This window comes from Nanorana parkeri, unplaced genomic scaffold (assembly GCF_000935625.1).
Source record: "Nanorana parkeri isolate BGI_ZX_2015 unplaced genomic scaffold, ASM93562v1 scaffold761, whole genome shotgun sequence".
NCBI lineage: Eukaryota > Metazoa > Chordata > Amphibia > Anura > Dicroglossidae > Nanorana > Nanorana parkeri.
Genome location: NW_017307029.1, coordinates 445,133 through 462,020, shown reverse-complemented (window position 1 = coordinate 462,020; position 16,888 = coordinate 445,133). Strand labels below are relative to the sequence as shown.

General features: G+C 41.6%; 1 protein-coding gene across 1 annotated transcript in view; it reads right to left on the bottom strand.

Moving 5' to 3' along the window:
• Positions 1–16,888, bottom strand: part of MAGI3 (membrane associated guanylate kinase, WW and PDZ domain containing 3) — a 412,367-nt gene that overhangs the window by 71,808 nt on the left and 323,671 nt on the right. The window contains exon 13 of the mRNA XM_018564579.1: positions 14,046–14,137. Within this exon, the coding sequence (XP_018420081.1) occupies positions 14,046–14,137 (92 nt within the window). The remainder of the gene's footprint in view (positions 1–14,045; positions 14,138–16,888) is intronic.

Here is a 16,888-nt window from a genome sequence, read left to right as displayed (position 1 = left end):
AGGATATATCAGGGGTCTAAACAGCCCCCTGTTATTTCCCCTTTTAAAATAGAAAAAGAATCTCCTCATATGCCCAGGAAAAGAACTACAAAATCATTACTAGATGGTACAGAGACCCGGTCTCCCTACATCGAGACCTGCTGGTGGTGCAATGAGGTAAGGGGTACGTATTTGCATATTTGGTGGACATGTCCCCTGATCTTCCCGTTTTGGCAAAAAATCTTTGAGATCTACAATCACTTATATGGAGATACATTAGCACCTTCGCCAGCTGTGGCTTTACTCTCGCCCCTGCCGGGATCCAGAAAACCCCCAAAAAATATGCTTCTGAGACATATCTTGTCAGCAGCCCGTCAAGTAATTCCCCTCTACTGGAAAACCTCAGCTACACCGCCACTCTCCATATGGGTTAGCCAAGTCAACGATATAATGCACATGGAGGAGCAATTGGCTACTGACACCAATACCTTCCCTAAATTTATGTCCCTTTGGAGTGTGTGGATTCACTTCTCTTCCTCCACCGACCTCCAAGCCTACCTCTAAAACGCTACCCTAGCTGACTACATGGAGACTCGGCTCAGGGCACACACACTCGGTCCATGTGACACCATGTCTTACGTTGTCATGTATTACAATGTGTGAGTACTGTTTGGACTGTTTGAAAACTGTTGGAAAACGAATAAAAAACTAATTCAACACTAAAATAGAGAAAGAAATTGAGGACACAAAGTCCTCAATCTCTTTTTCTCCAGCATCTGTTTTAAATGAATGGAAAGTACAGTGGCTTCCCATTCATTCAGAAAATATTTACTATCATCTAGTTTCTGAATGGGGAGGAGCCTATGTACTGAGTGCTACTCCCCATTGAGAAACTCATGAATGAACAGGAAGTGATGTGAATCACTTCCTGTTCATCCCCTTGCCTACTTCCCTACACCTGTGGTGTAGGGAAGTAGGCAAGGGGGACTATAGTTTACACAAGGCTGGGCAACCAGCTAAACGGATCACTGCGACCTCCGAGAACACTCAGAGACGGTGATCCCTGACCTATTGGGGGGTATCAGGGAAGCCAGAACAGTGTGTGTTAGGGGGACAAAAGCAGATAAATATAATCAGTTTCGAGAGAGGTGCTACCAACAGCAGCATCTGGGAATCAAGTGCATAATAAACCACAAAACCGTAATTGAGATAACACAAATAATAACGATAATATATAACTACGGCTGATCGGAACATCAGCAACAGCGACCTAAGGAAAAAAGGGGGGTCGCTCATTGAAGGAAAAATGTGGATCTGGGAAACAGCAGGTCAGAGGCTAATGACCAGCAAAAATGAGGTTAGGTATCTCAGTCACTGTGACATGAGGCCGGCCAGAGACCCCCGCGCCTCTACACATGGAAGGGGGGGGGGTTGGGACAAGTATAATGGGTTAGAGAATTGGGGGGTAGACAGGGTCTCCATATCAGCCCACAACTGCAGGACCGGGCCACTTCAGACCGCAGCAGGACGTCAGCCCCGTGGTTACCTGCATCAGTATGATGAGTAAAGGCACAGAGCGGGTTAGTACAGGGGGCCTCGACAGCAGGCTGAAGGTGGTGGATAGTGATGGGCTCGGGCGTGTTCGCAGCTCCACATGCCAAGCCCACCAGGAAGTTGACCGCGCACAGCGCCAATCAAAGGTACTGAGACATGTTCCCGGTCCGCAGTTGCAGAGATCGGGAAATGTCTCAGTGCCTGTGCTCGAGCCCATCACTAGTGGTGGATAGGATAAAGATGGGCGAACTGGGGAAGGAGTGGTAATCAGAGGCATCAGGGTCGGTTCCAGAACAGTCTGGAAGGGCAAGGGACCAACAACCCCATAGCTGAGTCTCCGCACTGACCCATAAACACAGCGGCCGGGCCCAGCTGTAAATGAACATATGATCACAGCAAGCCCATGAGATTGTACATCACCTGGTGATGCAGTGGCAATGGAGGTTGTGGCAGGCGAAGCCAGATCACCAGCCCCCGGGAGGTGATGTCAGTCAAGCCATACAATGAGGCAAGGAATTGAGACATCAGAATCGGACTCCACGGGTTCCTGCAGCGGGACGAAAGGTCATCGAAGTGGGTCCTTCACAATTGTCGGGAAGTGGGGTCCTACATGGTGCCGCATCAACAGCAGAAGGAGAGGGCCCAAAAAACGATTGTGTTCCAATGCTTGAGAGGGCCCACCGACGGGTGCGCTGAGGCATGGGGCGATTCATGTTAAGTAGATCAGGTTGGAGCCAGTCAAGGATCTCCACAGGAGCCATCTCCAGAAAAGAGAAGAGGTCAGGCAGCTGGACAGGATGACGTAGTACGAACATCTCCCCGTTCCTGCGTACGTTCAGGCAGAAGGGGTAACCCCAGGAGTAGAGAGCACCCGCTCTCCGAATTTCAGTAAGTGGCTGCAGAAACCGACACATCTGTAGAGTGCGTCTAGACAGGTCTGGTAGGAGGGTGACCTCTGCCCCATCGAAGATGACTGAGCCCTTCCGCCAAGCCTGGCGGATAATTGGCATCTTTCACTATGAAATAGTGAACACGGCAAAAAACGTGTCTCTGCCAGGGCGCAGGCCTCCAACCCGTGCACATGGTCAATCTCCAGGGGGGAGTCAGGTGGCTTATCCAGGATCATGTTGAGGATCGTGGTGACCGCAAATTGGAGGTCCGCAGGCGTCGTCGCCTCGGCTAGGCCACGCAGCTTCACATTGTTGTGGCGGGAGCGGTTTTCCAAGTCATCATGAGCCAGTGCCATAGAGGCAAGACAGGAATCTTGATGAAGGACCCTGGATTCCAAAGCTGCTAGCCGCTGGGACACAGCATCGTGATCTGAGTGCAGAGAGGTAACCCGGTCCTCGAGTCGGGAGACCGTGTTGTGACTCCAGATATGTCCCGTTTGAGGGCAGCCTCCATTCTGGACACCATTTCCACCATTGGTCAGGAGGTGGGAATGCTGTCCAGAATGGAGGCTGCCCTCAAACGGGACATAGCTCGAGTTTGGTTTGGTCAGGAGGGAGGGCAAGATGGAGGATATCTCCCCAGCAGAGAGGGGTGGCATGGGGTCAGTCGGTAGGGCCCGGTTGGTGCCTAGTGGGAGGGGTAAAGAGTGTTCCATGCAGGAGTTGGAGGAGCCACAAGAAGATTCGCCTGGGGAGGACATGCGGCCGTTGGAGTTAGGAGTTGGGGGAGACCCCATTAAGTCCTGAGGAGAGTGAGATGTTGTAGGCTTCGATGGCTCAAATGGCACCATGCAGTTAGCCTTGGAGGACCACATTGAAGAAGCCGGGGACGAAAAGAAGTGGTGGAGATTCCTTGGGTTCAGTCCACCGTCGGTTCCGGAGGGTTTGCCCTTCTTGGACATCGATTTAGGCAATTAGAGATCTACTGTAAGATGCTCGGATGGTAGAAGAGCTCAAGGTAGATGCGTCCTCACACAGCCATAGCTAGGCCACGCCCCCATCTGTTATTCTTAAGCTATAGTTAGGTTTTAGTATCTTGCTAGTCGGCCCTGCTGGCTCTCAAAATACCTAAACAATCTGATTGGATGCAGACATTGTCTAAGTATTTTGAGAGCCAGCGGGAACGGCTATCAAGATACTAAAGCTTGGCCCAGTGGGAGATTCCTCCATTCACATAGTTTAGCATAGATGGAGGAATCTGTTGCACTTTTTCCATCTGACCATAGAAAATCTGCAGATAATGTTTAACCCCTTAAGGACCAAGGCCTTTTTTCATTTTTTGCACCCACATTTTAGGCCTGAAAATTGCCTAAAACACTCAAATATTATATATTTTCTGAAAGCCAAGACCCTATAGAATAAAATGGCCGCAGTTGCAAATTTTTATGTTGCACGACATTAGCGCAACTTATTATCAAACCCAAAAATGTTGTGAAAAATGCATTAAAGTTAACTTTAATGCTCCAAAACACAATCTAAAACCACATTTTTTTCTAAAATATAAAAGATGAGGTTACAACGAGTAAATGGATACCCAACATGCCCAGGTTAAAAATTGTGTGCGTCCGTGAAACTGCAACAGAATTCAGTACCTCAAAAAATCCTTACACAACGCTTTAAAAGCCCCCACAGGTCATCTGTTTAGAGATATGTGTAAATATTGGCCCTAGTATTATTGCTCTCACTCTGGTGTGCGCGGTGATACCCAACACGTGTAGTGCAATCATCATTTTCGTACGTAGGCGCACCCAACGCGCAGGGGCAGGGGACTTACATTTTTTTTTACATTTAATTTATTTATTATTATTGTTAAAACTTTTTTTTTTTTTACTTTACTTTAATTGCCATCACAAAGGGGGGCGTATAAGCCCCCCATGTGATAGCATAATGGCAGTGACAGGTCCTCTTTAAGGTGATGCTGGGGATCCAGAAGACCCCCAGTGTCACCTTTATACCTGAAATAAGCTATTGAAGTGCAGATCGCATTTCAATAGCTTATGGAGCCCAGCAATGACAGCTAAGGGACCGGAAGTGATGCAATGCGTGTTGCTCCCGGTCCCATAGTATGGGGAGAGGATCTGCAAATGAATGTTCGCTGCTCTCCTCCCCATTTTCCCGCTGACACCTGACAAAAGCTCTCTAAGGCCCTGAAAATGAAGGTTGCAGAAGTCTAACAAGGGATGCAAAGGAGAACTCCAGGCATAATTATTTGTATCCCTTGCAGTGGGGCTAGCCCTGCAATGCAAGGGTTGTGTTAATTTTTCATCTAGGGACAAAAAAAAAAAGTTATACTCACTTGAACCTTGCAGATGGCTAGCTGTTAGACCGGTCCCTGCTGCGGTCTACGGTCCCGTGAGTCATCAAGTCCTATACAGTGTATAGGATGTGAGGACACTGAGGGACATTCCATTGCAGGAGCAGAGGAGGGACTGCAATAGCAGCCAGTCCGCTCCAAGGTTCAGGTGAGTATAACTATTTTTATTTTCATCCCTAGCCCCACTGCAAGGATTAAAAATAATTATTCTTTATTATAGAGTGAATTATAGAGTGAATTAATTCACTCTACTGTAAGTGAAACAACCTAGAAGCGTAAATTTCAAACGACTGCTTATTTGTTGGGGACTGGCCAGTAAAGCACATTCAGCCCAAGAATGAACTATTTAAAGCTAAAAGAAGTCTCCAAAACCACACATTTTTATAATGGGATCTGCAGGTATTACAACTCTTTTAACAGTTGGTGGGAATCTGCATGCATCTACAATCAGAAAGAGATTGCACTAATTTAACCTGCATATGAAGTGCCAGAAAACAAAGCCTTTGCTGTCCGAAAAGAAGAACATTAGAGCATGAATGCAGTTTGCCATTCAACATATGGGCAAAGAACAGGCCTTTTTGAACAATGTGCTTTGGGCTGATAAATCAGATCATTTTGGATACAACAACAGTAAACATGTTTGATGCAAACCAAAAAAAAGCTGTTGAAAAGAAGAACCTCCCACCAACTATAAAGCATAGTGGTGGAAATGTTATGTTTGAGGTTGATTTGCTGATTCAGGGCCTGGACAGCTTGTTTTATTGAGTCAACCATGAATTGTGTGTAAGGCCATCTGTCGAAAAGTTGAAATTGAAGCAGAAACGGATCTTTCAAAATGATAATGATCCCAAACCCTGATTTCAATTTGAAAATGATGCAGGGGATCTAAATAGGCAATTCACAAACCCACAAACTTCCTACAACTTGAGGAACTTTGCATAGTGACTGGTCAAACATTTCACAGTACATCTCAGAGACTGGTAGACAGTTATGCAAAATGCCTACCGGAAGTCACTTCTGATACAGTAAAAGGGGCGATAGCCGCTTCTGAGGCCAAGGGCGTACTTCATTTTTTTTAACAATACACCATTACATCTATTGATATTTTTTTGAATTGATCATTGCAAAGGTAAATGTTATGTATTTTTATTCAAATATGTTACCTTTCCCTATAGGCACTGTTTGAATGAAAATCTAATGTTTGCCAGTTCAGAATGTTGAAAAAGTCAGCAATTTCCATGGAGTGTACTTACTTTTTCACGTGACTGTATATGTACATGGAGGCAACCATGTTTAACTGTTACTTTTTCAAGTTGTGCTTTCCACTTACTAGCGTTACAATTGTCTTACTCTTCCTCCCTCAATGCTAGGCCAACTATTCCAACTGACTAAAAACAGCCGGGTTTTTTATGTCTTTTTACCACAATAGTTCTGCCTACTATATAGATACTACTGAGAAAATCTACAAACCTTTCTTTAATCCCTTCGTGACGGGAGACGTACACTATACGTCCTGTCACAAAGTGCCTACATGACTGGCCACATACACTGTACGTGACGAGTTATTTAAGGCTCTGTAATGCCGGTAACCACTGATTTTCAGCGGTTTTCAGTATTGAGGCATTCATTAATGATATAGTAAAGCTTTTGTAAAAGCTTCTTTCGTTCATTAAAGAATGAAGCTGTTACATGCAAATACGGGAGCGCTAAATAGCGATCCCGTATTTGACAGCTGAAAATAGCAGAGGTAGCAGAGTGACTCATCTCTGCTATTCGTTTTGACAGCTCGATAGATAGCCAGATGTTTATGCTACATTTCAGGCAAAGAGATACAAGAGATACAATGCATCTCTTTGCCTGAAATGTATCACCTCTGATCTTCTAGGCACGATCAAAGACCTTTAGTGAGATCTGAATTTGACATGCTGTCAGGATCAGTCTCTAAGATTATTAGCTGTCCCTAAGTTTGGAGCAGCCTAATAGCCAAAAATTAAAAAAAATTAATTTATCAAGCAGTCATTGTGACTGCTTGATATAAACTGACAAAAAAAAAGTTTTTTTTAACTTTTTTTTTTTTTACAAAGTGTAAGAAATAAAATAAAGTGTAAAACAAAATTAGCAAAATAAAAATTATATATAAATATATTTTTATACTATAATTACAAAAAAACTTCTAAAAAAATAATAATCAAAACTTTTGAAAAAAGTGTTTTCTTCGATTTTGTCCCCCTCATTTTTTTTTATATTTTATTCAAACTAAGTGAGGTGTTAGTTTGATATAACTATATAGCCCTCTCTGCCCTCTAAAAAACAATAAATAATATGTGTGGGTACATTTAGTAAGAAAGTATATTACTGCAGTGGAAGAATCACACAGCAAACATGTAAAAAGTGTGTCAGTCATTTATGAACAGAAACTGAAAACTAGCTGTCATGAAGGGGTTAAAGCAAAGACATAAAAATATAGGAATAATAAAAAAACTAAGTATGTAAAAGTCACATAAAATTTCCTTTTCAGGTAAATCCTTCAGCCATGACTCATGACTAAATATATTATAATCGTTAAACGTGTATTTGGTTTTGACATTTTTAAGACAAGCAAAATGCTGTGTTACATCTAACAAATTAGAGTGTAAAAAGAAAATTAAGTGGTCTACTTTAAGAGTAATTAGCTGCTCTGTGGCTTAGCAGTTGTTTAGCACATTGTACACTTGTCCTCATAAGTTTACATACCCTGGCAGAATTTATGATTTCCAGGACATTTTTCAGAGAATATGAATGACAACACAAAAACCTGTCACTCATGGGTAGTGTTTGGCTGAAGCCATTTATCATCAATTAACTGTGTTTACTCTTTTTCAATCATAATGACAACAGAAACTACACAAATGACCCTGATCAAAAGTTTACATATCCCAGTTCTTAATACGGTGTGTTGCACCCTTTAACATCGATGACAGCTTGAAGTCTTTTGTGGTATGTGTGGATGAAGCTCTTTATCTTCTCAGATGGTAAAGCTGCCCATTCTTACTGGCAAAAAGCCTCCAGGTCCTATCAATTCTTGGGCTGTCTTGCATGAACTGCACGTTTGAGATCTCCCCAGAGTGGCTCAATGATATTGAGGTCAGGAGACTGAGATGGCCACTCCAGAACCTTCACTTTATCCTGCTGTAGCCAATGACAGGTCGACTTGGCCTTGTGTTTAGGATCATTGTCATGTTGGAATGTCCAAGTACGTCCCATGCGCAGCTTCCAGACTGATGCATGCAAATTGTCCTCCAGTATCTTTTGATAACATACTGCATTCATCATGCCATCAATTCTGACCAACTTTCCTGTGCCTTTGTAGTTCACACATCCCCAAAACATCAGCGATCCACCTCCGTGTTTCACAGTAGGAATGGTATACTTTTCATCATAGGCCTTGTTGACTCCTCTCCAAATGTAGCGTTTATGGTTGTGGCCGAAAAGCTCAATTTTGGTCTCATCACTCCAAATGACTGTGCCAGAAGGTTTGAGGCTTGTCTAAGTGCTGTTTGGCGTATTGTAAGGGGGATACTTTGTGGCATTTGCGTAGTAACGCCTTTCTTCTGGCGACTCGACCATGCAGCCCATCTTTCTTCAAGTGCCTCTTGCAACAGCCACACCACATGTTTTCAGAGTGTCCTGTATTTCACCTGAAGTTATTTGTGGGCTTTTCTGTGCATCCCGAACAATTTTCCTGGTAGTTGTGGCTGACAGTTTAGTTGGTCTACCTGACCGTGGTTTGGTTTCAACAGAACCCCTCATGTTCCACTTCTTGATTAGAGTTTGAACACTGCTGATTGGCATTCTCAATTCCTTGGATATCTTTTTATATCCCTTTCCTGTTCTAAACAGTTCAACTACCTTTTCCCGCAGGTCCTTTGACAATTCTTTTGCTTTCCCCATGACTCAGAATCCAGACACGTCAGTGCAGCACTGGATGAAGGATGCAAGAGTCTGTCAGCAGGCCAGAAACTCATTGGCCATCAAACAAAAGAGAAATGCGGGCCACCTACTAGGTGTAGGCGGTCCAAGGGTTAATTTAAGGATCGGTACAGACCATTAGTATTGTAGTTGAATAAAAAAAGTATTTATTTATTACAGATAACAAACATGGCCAATCTCTGTTTTCCGATTAATTAAAAACAAAACAGAAAAAAAAAATTCAGAACTGACTGTTGCTTGCGTGGCCTTTGTTGGGACTATTTATACCCTTATATATTGTGTCACCTCCGTCGGGGCTTACGGCAATCTTTCCGTTGGATTTCGACCTGTGTTTAACTCCTTGGGTTCCCTTTCCATGTATAGTAGATTTGACCCGTAAATTGCATGTGGGATCTCTCTACACGTGATGCTTTGTCAAACTTGTGTTGCATCAATATATCAAACTCAATGGTTCTGTTACACTCGTGAGTGATCTTGAGCTGTGATAATTGGTTGCGGCATAGATTAACATGCGAGTCTTCCCTTGCTTTTGCCCGGGGTATCTTATTGTATTTGGTTTATCCGTTATTGGTATAGATCTCAATTGAGAAAGATTTTTTTCAAGTATATATAATAGTCTTACTCACATATCGAAGTTGCCGTCGTTTTTTGTGTATAGCTCACCTCTCCACTTGAGGGAAATGGTTTTGTTTGTTTGGCGGCAGAGACGATCCAGCAATTTTATCCTTGATACGGGTGTTTCGGATTCTTGGAGGTTCACAGGTATCCATGTAGTATCAATCCCATATATAAAGGATATCATAAGCCATAAGTCCAGGTCTTTGGTAAGGTATATTTTTCTCCGTTAGGGGTTTAGTCCAGGCATCTGCATGTGTGGCGTCTACGCGTTTCACCTCTCCCCCAAGGCTTCGTCAGGACGTATTATTACCTAGTGCGGTGAGGTATATACGTTGTGTCCTCACCTATATGTTATCTTCTAATTTAGCCCTTGAATGGTTTCTCGGCTGTGCGATAATTAATTAGCTGTCAGTTCCTTTACTTAATATAGAAACATATATAAAACTTGAGACGAATAGTTAATGGAAATAGACCATAGTCGCTTCTTTTCCATTAAAATTCTTTTTGATCTAATCAAGGTGGTCATTTGTTAGTAATCTTTTTTAATAAAAATTATTATTGTTGTTTTATAGTCGAGGCAGGGTCTTTTTACGAGGGGTTGGTTCTTTCGGACTTCTCACAGGAAAACATTTAGATTAAATTCATTGTTTAATCCATTGGGTATTAGAGTATTTAGTCTGTATGTCCACATCTTTTCCTTTTGGAGGAGGATGATGTCAAAGTCTCCTCTTCGTGGGGACAAGTTCAGCGCATAAATCGCCTTTACTTTCAGTCCCTCTGGTGACCCTCCGTGTAGATCCGAAAAATGGGCTGCTATCGGGCTATCCTTGTCTCTTTTTCTTATATCATTAAGATGTTCCCTGATTCTAATTCGAAGTTGCCTTTTAGTTTTTCCGATATAGTATTTACCGCAGGGGCATTCAAGTTGATATATAACCTTGCTTGTATCACAGTTCATAAAAGAGGTAATATTGTAGGTTTTTGTGCCCTCTGTATTCGAGAAGGTATTTGTTTTGTCCACTAGGTGGCATATTCTACACTTCCCACAGGGAAACATTCCTTTTGGTTTTGTTGATTCCCAGCTAGATTGTTTTGACCTAAATTCTGAACTTACTAGTGTGTCCTTCAGATTTGAAGCTCTTCTTGCTGTGAGTAGGGGTCTTGGACCTACTATTTCCGATAACGTTGGGCATAGTTTAAAAATATGCCAATGTTTATTCATGATCTCCCTTAGTTTCTCCCATCTCGCACCATATTTAGTGATCATTCTTGTGTAGTTCTTTTTTGTCGGTTGGACATTGGTTTCTTTGTCTTTTAGCAGATCCGTTCTTGTTTTGTAATTCACTTTACGTCTACTTCTTCTGAGTATTCTGTGGGGATAGCCCCTTTCTCTAAATCTTTCACATAGCTCTTGGGATTCCTTTTTGTAGTCTTCCTGTTTACTACAATTCCTTTTGATGCGCGTGAACTGGCCAGTCGGGATGCCTCGTTTTTTAGTCCAGGCATCTGCATGTGTGGACGCCACACATGCAGATGCCTGGACTAAACCCCTAACGGAGAAAAATATACCTTACCAAAGACCTGGACTTATGGCTTATGGCATCCACACAGCTGCATGTGTGAAATTGTGATACTACATGTCCAAAGGCAAAACTTAACAGGAAGAGCACGTACATAGCACTAGATGGGTCATAAGGTAGGAATCGTTAAACCTACAATAATTTAAAAGGGGCAACTATAGCTGCACAATGAAATGTGTTCAAGAAATCATGACAATTAAGATTTTAAATCATTTTCCAGCATTTGTATGGCTATATAACTGCATTAAAGGATTTGCGTGGGTCCACTGTCAAATTACAGTGCCAACGCATAAAAAGTGAAGCAAGACAATAAAAAGAGAAGTGGGACAATTTCCTTTAGTCCCCAATGCGGTTTCATATTTTGTACACAGGAACGATAAAACAAGCAATTAGACTGGTTGCTCTACTTTTCCAATAAATTTTCTTGGTTCAGTTTTTTCAATATTAGCCCCTTTGAGGGCACAGGCTACTTTTCACAACAGAAAGAAGCAAAACTGCAGAGCAGAGGTTTTTATTCAAACCAAGCGTCAAAGGCACAGCTGTATAGCATTTCATAGTCAAACACCAACAAGGGTATTTAAAGCTGAAATCCAGGTAGATATAAAAGACACAAATGACTGCAGCTCTGTAATTGTTAATACATCAATAAAATAAGGATAGTGATGTCATGCCCAGTGATGTGAAAGATGGGGTAAGTATAAAATCCATTTGTAATCCAGTCTAACTTTTCCCCCAATTTTTTATTTATTTAACTTTTTACATTTCATTTATTAACTTCTTTTTTTTTTACTAACTGTAATCTAATCTAACTTTACAGGCTAGTTTATACCTACTATTAGCAGGCAATTTATGCAGAGGTCCTGGACAGCTGCTGTGGACCTTACACTGCAACGTCTGCTGTAAAAAAAAACTATTTTTAAATACGAGCATGGGCAACAGCCAGAATTTGACTGGATATCATGCTGTTGCAATTCCTGTACAGGAGTTCTCAGACTGGTATAGAGAAAAGCCGCTCAAGGAACAAATCAGTAGTGTTGCAGAGTCCAAGTGGTAACAAGGAACATTCTAACAGGAAGAGAGAGATGAGATCATCAGCTTGTTGCTTCTCCTTTGCTGTTAAGTCACAGGCAAAGCAGTCCACCAGTACGGGTGTACTATCTGTACCTGTTCCATGTATTCTGAATTTCGCTCGCAAATTGCAAGCACTCGTTGGTCAACGTGGTCACCTGACGGCACTGACCAATGAGAAGCGCTTCTTAGCACTGCTAAATACGGTTTTGGTTAAAAAAAAAACTACTTGTCCTTAGACAAGTAGTTTTTTCAAAAATTTCCACACCCCTGAATAAGGTGCATTACTTTATGTTTTGCCTGAAGTAAGGATTGATCAAGGTACAATTTTAGGTCATTTTTCCTTTGCAAAGAATCACGAGTAGCCACCATACATGTGGCACACATTAGACCTCTACATCACATCAGAGGAGAAAGGTCTATCTAGACAAAAGACTTCTTTCATTTTCAGCAGGAGATTTCAATTAGGCCATGCCCTTTGCACTATGAAGAGACGTAACAATTCTTGAACTATTCTGTTAAGTCAGGAGTGAAAGTGAATGAACTGTGTGTGCGTTGTTTCTGTGGATTCCTGTCTTTTTCAATTATATGAAATTATTGGACATGCACAGTGGCAAAGCAATCCATAACACAGTGTGCAGACTCTGCAGGTACCTGGAATCACTTACTGCCAGAACACAAGGCCTGTTAATTATTTATCCCTGCTATTTGATTACAGTCTTCTCAGAAATCGTTTTAACTGCCTTGCTTTTCCTCAAATACAGTAAAGCACAACATGAATTATATAGTAATGCATTTATCCGAGTAATAAATCATATACATTCTACACTGCTTATTCCTCGATCACTAGCTGTATGTCCAAATAATCACCTAGTTCCATACCCATAATGTAAAACCAAAACTTTTAAGGAAATTTCTATAAATGAAGGAAATCCTCTTCTAGACAGCTGTTCCTGGAATAAGTGCCCTCATTTAAAGACTTCCTCTCCATTCCTTTTTCGGTGACAACTTTCAGGGATTTCCCCTCACGTTTAATCTCAGTGGCAATGGTAACCAGGAGGAATAGAGAGGGCAGACCTTCCCAGTAGGGACAAAGAAACCAATAATTATATGCAAAGCAACAAACCACCCCACATTGCACAAACCTTTATAACCCTTTATACAAACCTATACAAACCTTTATAATATTTTAGGGGTGGGTGCTTGGCTAAATGGTGACACAATGCAAATCCAAATATAGAAAAAAAGCCAGGGACTCCACCTAACCTTTCAATGGTATACAGACCCGCTTTTCAGGACGACAATCACAGCCTCTGAAAAAGAGGGTTCGCAAAACATTGGTGCTTTTTCCTCATATGGTATCTCAGTCATCTTGGACGGTCAGATGGAGTCCCTTGCTTTTTTCTATGTTTAACAATAAAAAAAACTGACAGGAGGTTATAACCCCATTCCTACTCATTCTTAAATGGAGACAAAGTGTGTTTATATACAATTTAAGGCCTGAAAACTCCCCTCTTCAGGGAAGCCTATTCTACCTCTCTTTAAAAACTGTACATCTACTCCCTCAATCAGCTCATCCCTCAAAGTTATTACCTTTTGTATCACTTGCCCCTCCTTGGAGATCAGGGACTTTTGTATAATATTGTATTGTGATTGTGCTGTCTCCTCGACCGTACAAAAGTGCTGTGCAAACGGTTGGCGATATATAAATCCTGTATATAAGTAATAATAAGGCAGGGGCTCTAGCTGTTGTGGAACTAAAGGTCCTATAAAGCATTACAAAACAACCACAGGCATGACTTCTGGTGGCTCAAATTTGACCAATTCTGTAGGAATCAGATGTAATTTGAGCTATCTGTGGCTAGCTTCAAAGAGAAAGAAAAAAAAAATGATATACACAGCACTGAAAATGTAATCTGCACAATGATTTACATAAACACGTTTTGTCTATTTCAATTTACTTTTACCTGAGGACTACATCACAACTTTGCTGGAATAAGTAAGGTTACTCACTGCCTGGTCTGGACCATCTCCCCCGAGAACCCGAAATCCAAAGCCAGTTTCTTGTTTTCGTAGGAAAACGTCCAAGTCCTTTGTATTGGGAGCTAGATATAGAAAACAAGAAACATACTGATTACAAAAAATGTGAATTCAACAATGCTCTCACTGCAAACGGTTAGCAATCGACTGAATCCTTCACTAAGTTTAGTCAATTAACACTGTCACAACTGCTAGACAGCAGGCATCACCTACAAATACTTATAAAAATTATATACTGGATATTGGAGAGGGCAAAGTCAATGCAAAGATTTGCAGTCCAAGTCACCATTTACATATGGCATGTAACTTTTCTTATTGGGTCCTGGGTGTAAAGGATCACATTTCTCAGGGGAAAAAAGGAGATATGTAAAAGCACCTTATGGTTCCTGCTAATTGCCAGTTTTCTCCAAAAAACAATCTCTGAATAAATAAACGAATAAAAAAAAACAAAACCAAAAAAACAACAACCTCCCCTTGCAGTGGGGCTACCCCCTTAATGCAAGGGTTAATTGGTTGTTTTTGTTTAGGAGGATTCTTTAAAGTGGTTTTATTCACCTGATTACCGCTCCCATTGGTTCAAAACTGGCACCCACAGCCCCTTTCCCGTACCAGTGGTTGGAGGCCCATTATGTAATCTCTTGGCTAATAGCCCCACATTGGATGTGAGGATGCTGAGGGACTGTCCACAGCCGGAGTGAAGGAGAAGGGACTCGCCCTAGACACAAGCAGTTAACCCATGCAGTAAGGGGATTTAATTTGTATCTGGAGATAGACTTTAATACTGTGGAAATAAACTAAAAGTTGATATGCACTGTAAAATAGACTGCAATATTAGACAGTTTCACAGTATTACAACTTGTACAGCACAAATATGGTAAACTGTAGCGAAATTCTGTTCCTCAGTGTTCTATACATTTTAAATCCAAAATGAGAACCAATCAGCATGGTTCCCATCATGAGGTCACCTGACTGGATGCAAATTGAGCAGATTGGGTAGGAACTTATATTACATAGTTTAGGCAAATCTAAAGTTGGACAAAGAGTATGGTGACCCTTAAACATAATGATCACATACATTTTTTTCATCAAAATAATTTGGGAAGGTGCACAGACCCAAATGCAATAAATCACAGATGTAATAGATGGGAGTAAAACTCACAATTGCATCTAGCAAGTCCTGGGTTTCAACAGCATGGGCAGGAGGCCTAGTCCAATAGGTTCCTGTGGGCTGGTGGAGGAGCTGCATAACCTTTGCAATCGATCCTGGAACCTGGTAGAAGTGTGGACACAAGCCACTATCTGTCCTGTGCTAGGCTGCAGTGCCTGAGCTCCACAGCTGAAAAACTATTCGGGGGTAAAGCATGTTTGCTGGGCAACACATTTCGGCGGAAACTCTTCCTTTGTTAAACCTCAAGAGGCTTTTTTTATTGAAATTGGGTCTGTGCGCCTTTCTTCCCAAATTAATTTGCTTCATATACACTAAGGATCTTCCCTATGTTGCAGGAAAAGCAAGCAAGCCCATCACACTACTTCAGCCTTCAGCCCTATCAGTTTACCTAGTAGTACCAGTGTGTTTGTTTTACACGTGTGCATCTAGAAATAAGTACTTTTCTTACAGAAGACATATTAAAACTAAAAGGAAGCAACATTTGGGCACATCACTACATACTGTAAAAAACAAAAGCCTTATATGCCCTTATATATAATGTAAAAATATTTAGGTAGGCAAGTTAGTAATGGATTTATTGATAAGTAAACCCACGCATACTGACTGCTACATTTATTCTAGAGATCTAGGCATGATGTCCTCTGGTCACTGAAGAGGTTAAACAATTACATTAGAATTGTGAGATTAAAGTGAACAGTGAAGGCAGTGAAAGGTGCCTAATTCACATGACTGTCTTACAGTTAAAATAATGCAAGTCAGTAAGCAATTTGTTTTATATCAGCAAATTGCTGTACTAGCTGAATAGCTGGAATAAAGTAATATTCTGATGCATTTTCCTCCCCATCTTAAGTTATTTATATAATTATAGTGCAAGTCTTCAGAACAGACCCATCTGAAGACACTTTTTATCATTTTCATGGTGCAGTACTTTATAATCAGAAGCAAGGACAAAGTTTTGTTGCGTGGAGGTCTTGTATAATATTCTTTCACTGAAAGGTAAACTATAAAGATAGAGTCATGCATTGTTTTGTATGTTAGGGCTCATGCACATAAAATGCTGCCTTTTTTTTTTGGCTGGATCTTAATGCAGGTATATTGTTTTCTATTGGGCTCATGTACACACTGCATAAGGATCAGTCAGCTTGTACTGCATTCAAAACTATAAAATCAAAATAGAAAAATCTGCATCTTAATTCCTGCATATGGAGTATATTTTATGTTGTACGCATGTAAAAGTTTGTGCCTATCTTTACACATGTACTCTATTGGAGCCGCCTGCATTCTAGCAATAAAGGACGCTAAGTGAAGGTAAATGTCTAATGTCCTTTGTTGATAAGACGCAGGTGGCTCCTTGCTGCTTAGCATACTTTATTGCTAGGATGCAGGCTCCTCCTTGCTGCTTAGTGTCTTCTGTCACTAGGATGCAAGCGGCTCCCTGCTGGCTGATTAGCATCTTTTGTCACTAGGATGCAGGTGAATCCCTACTGCTTAGCGTCTTTTGTCACTAGGATGCAGACGGCTTGGCATCCTTTGTTGCTAGAATGTAGGCGGCTCTTTGCTGCTTAGCGTCCTTTATTGCTAGAATGCAGGTGTCTGCATGCTGCTTATCATACCTCGCGGCTAGAATGCAAGAGGCAGGAGCTGCCTA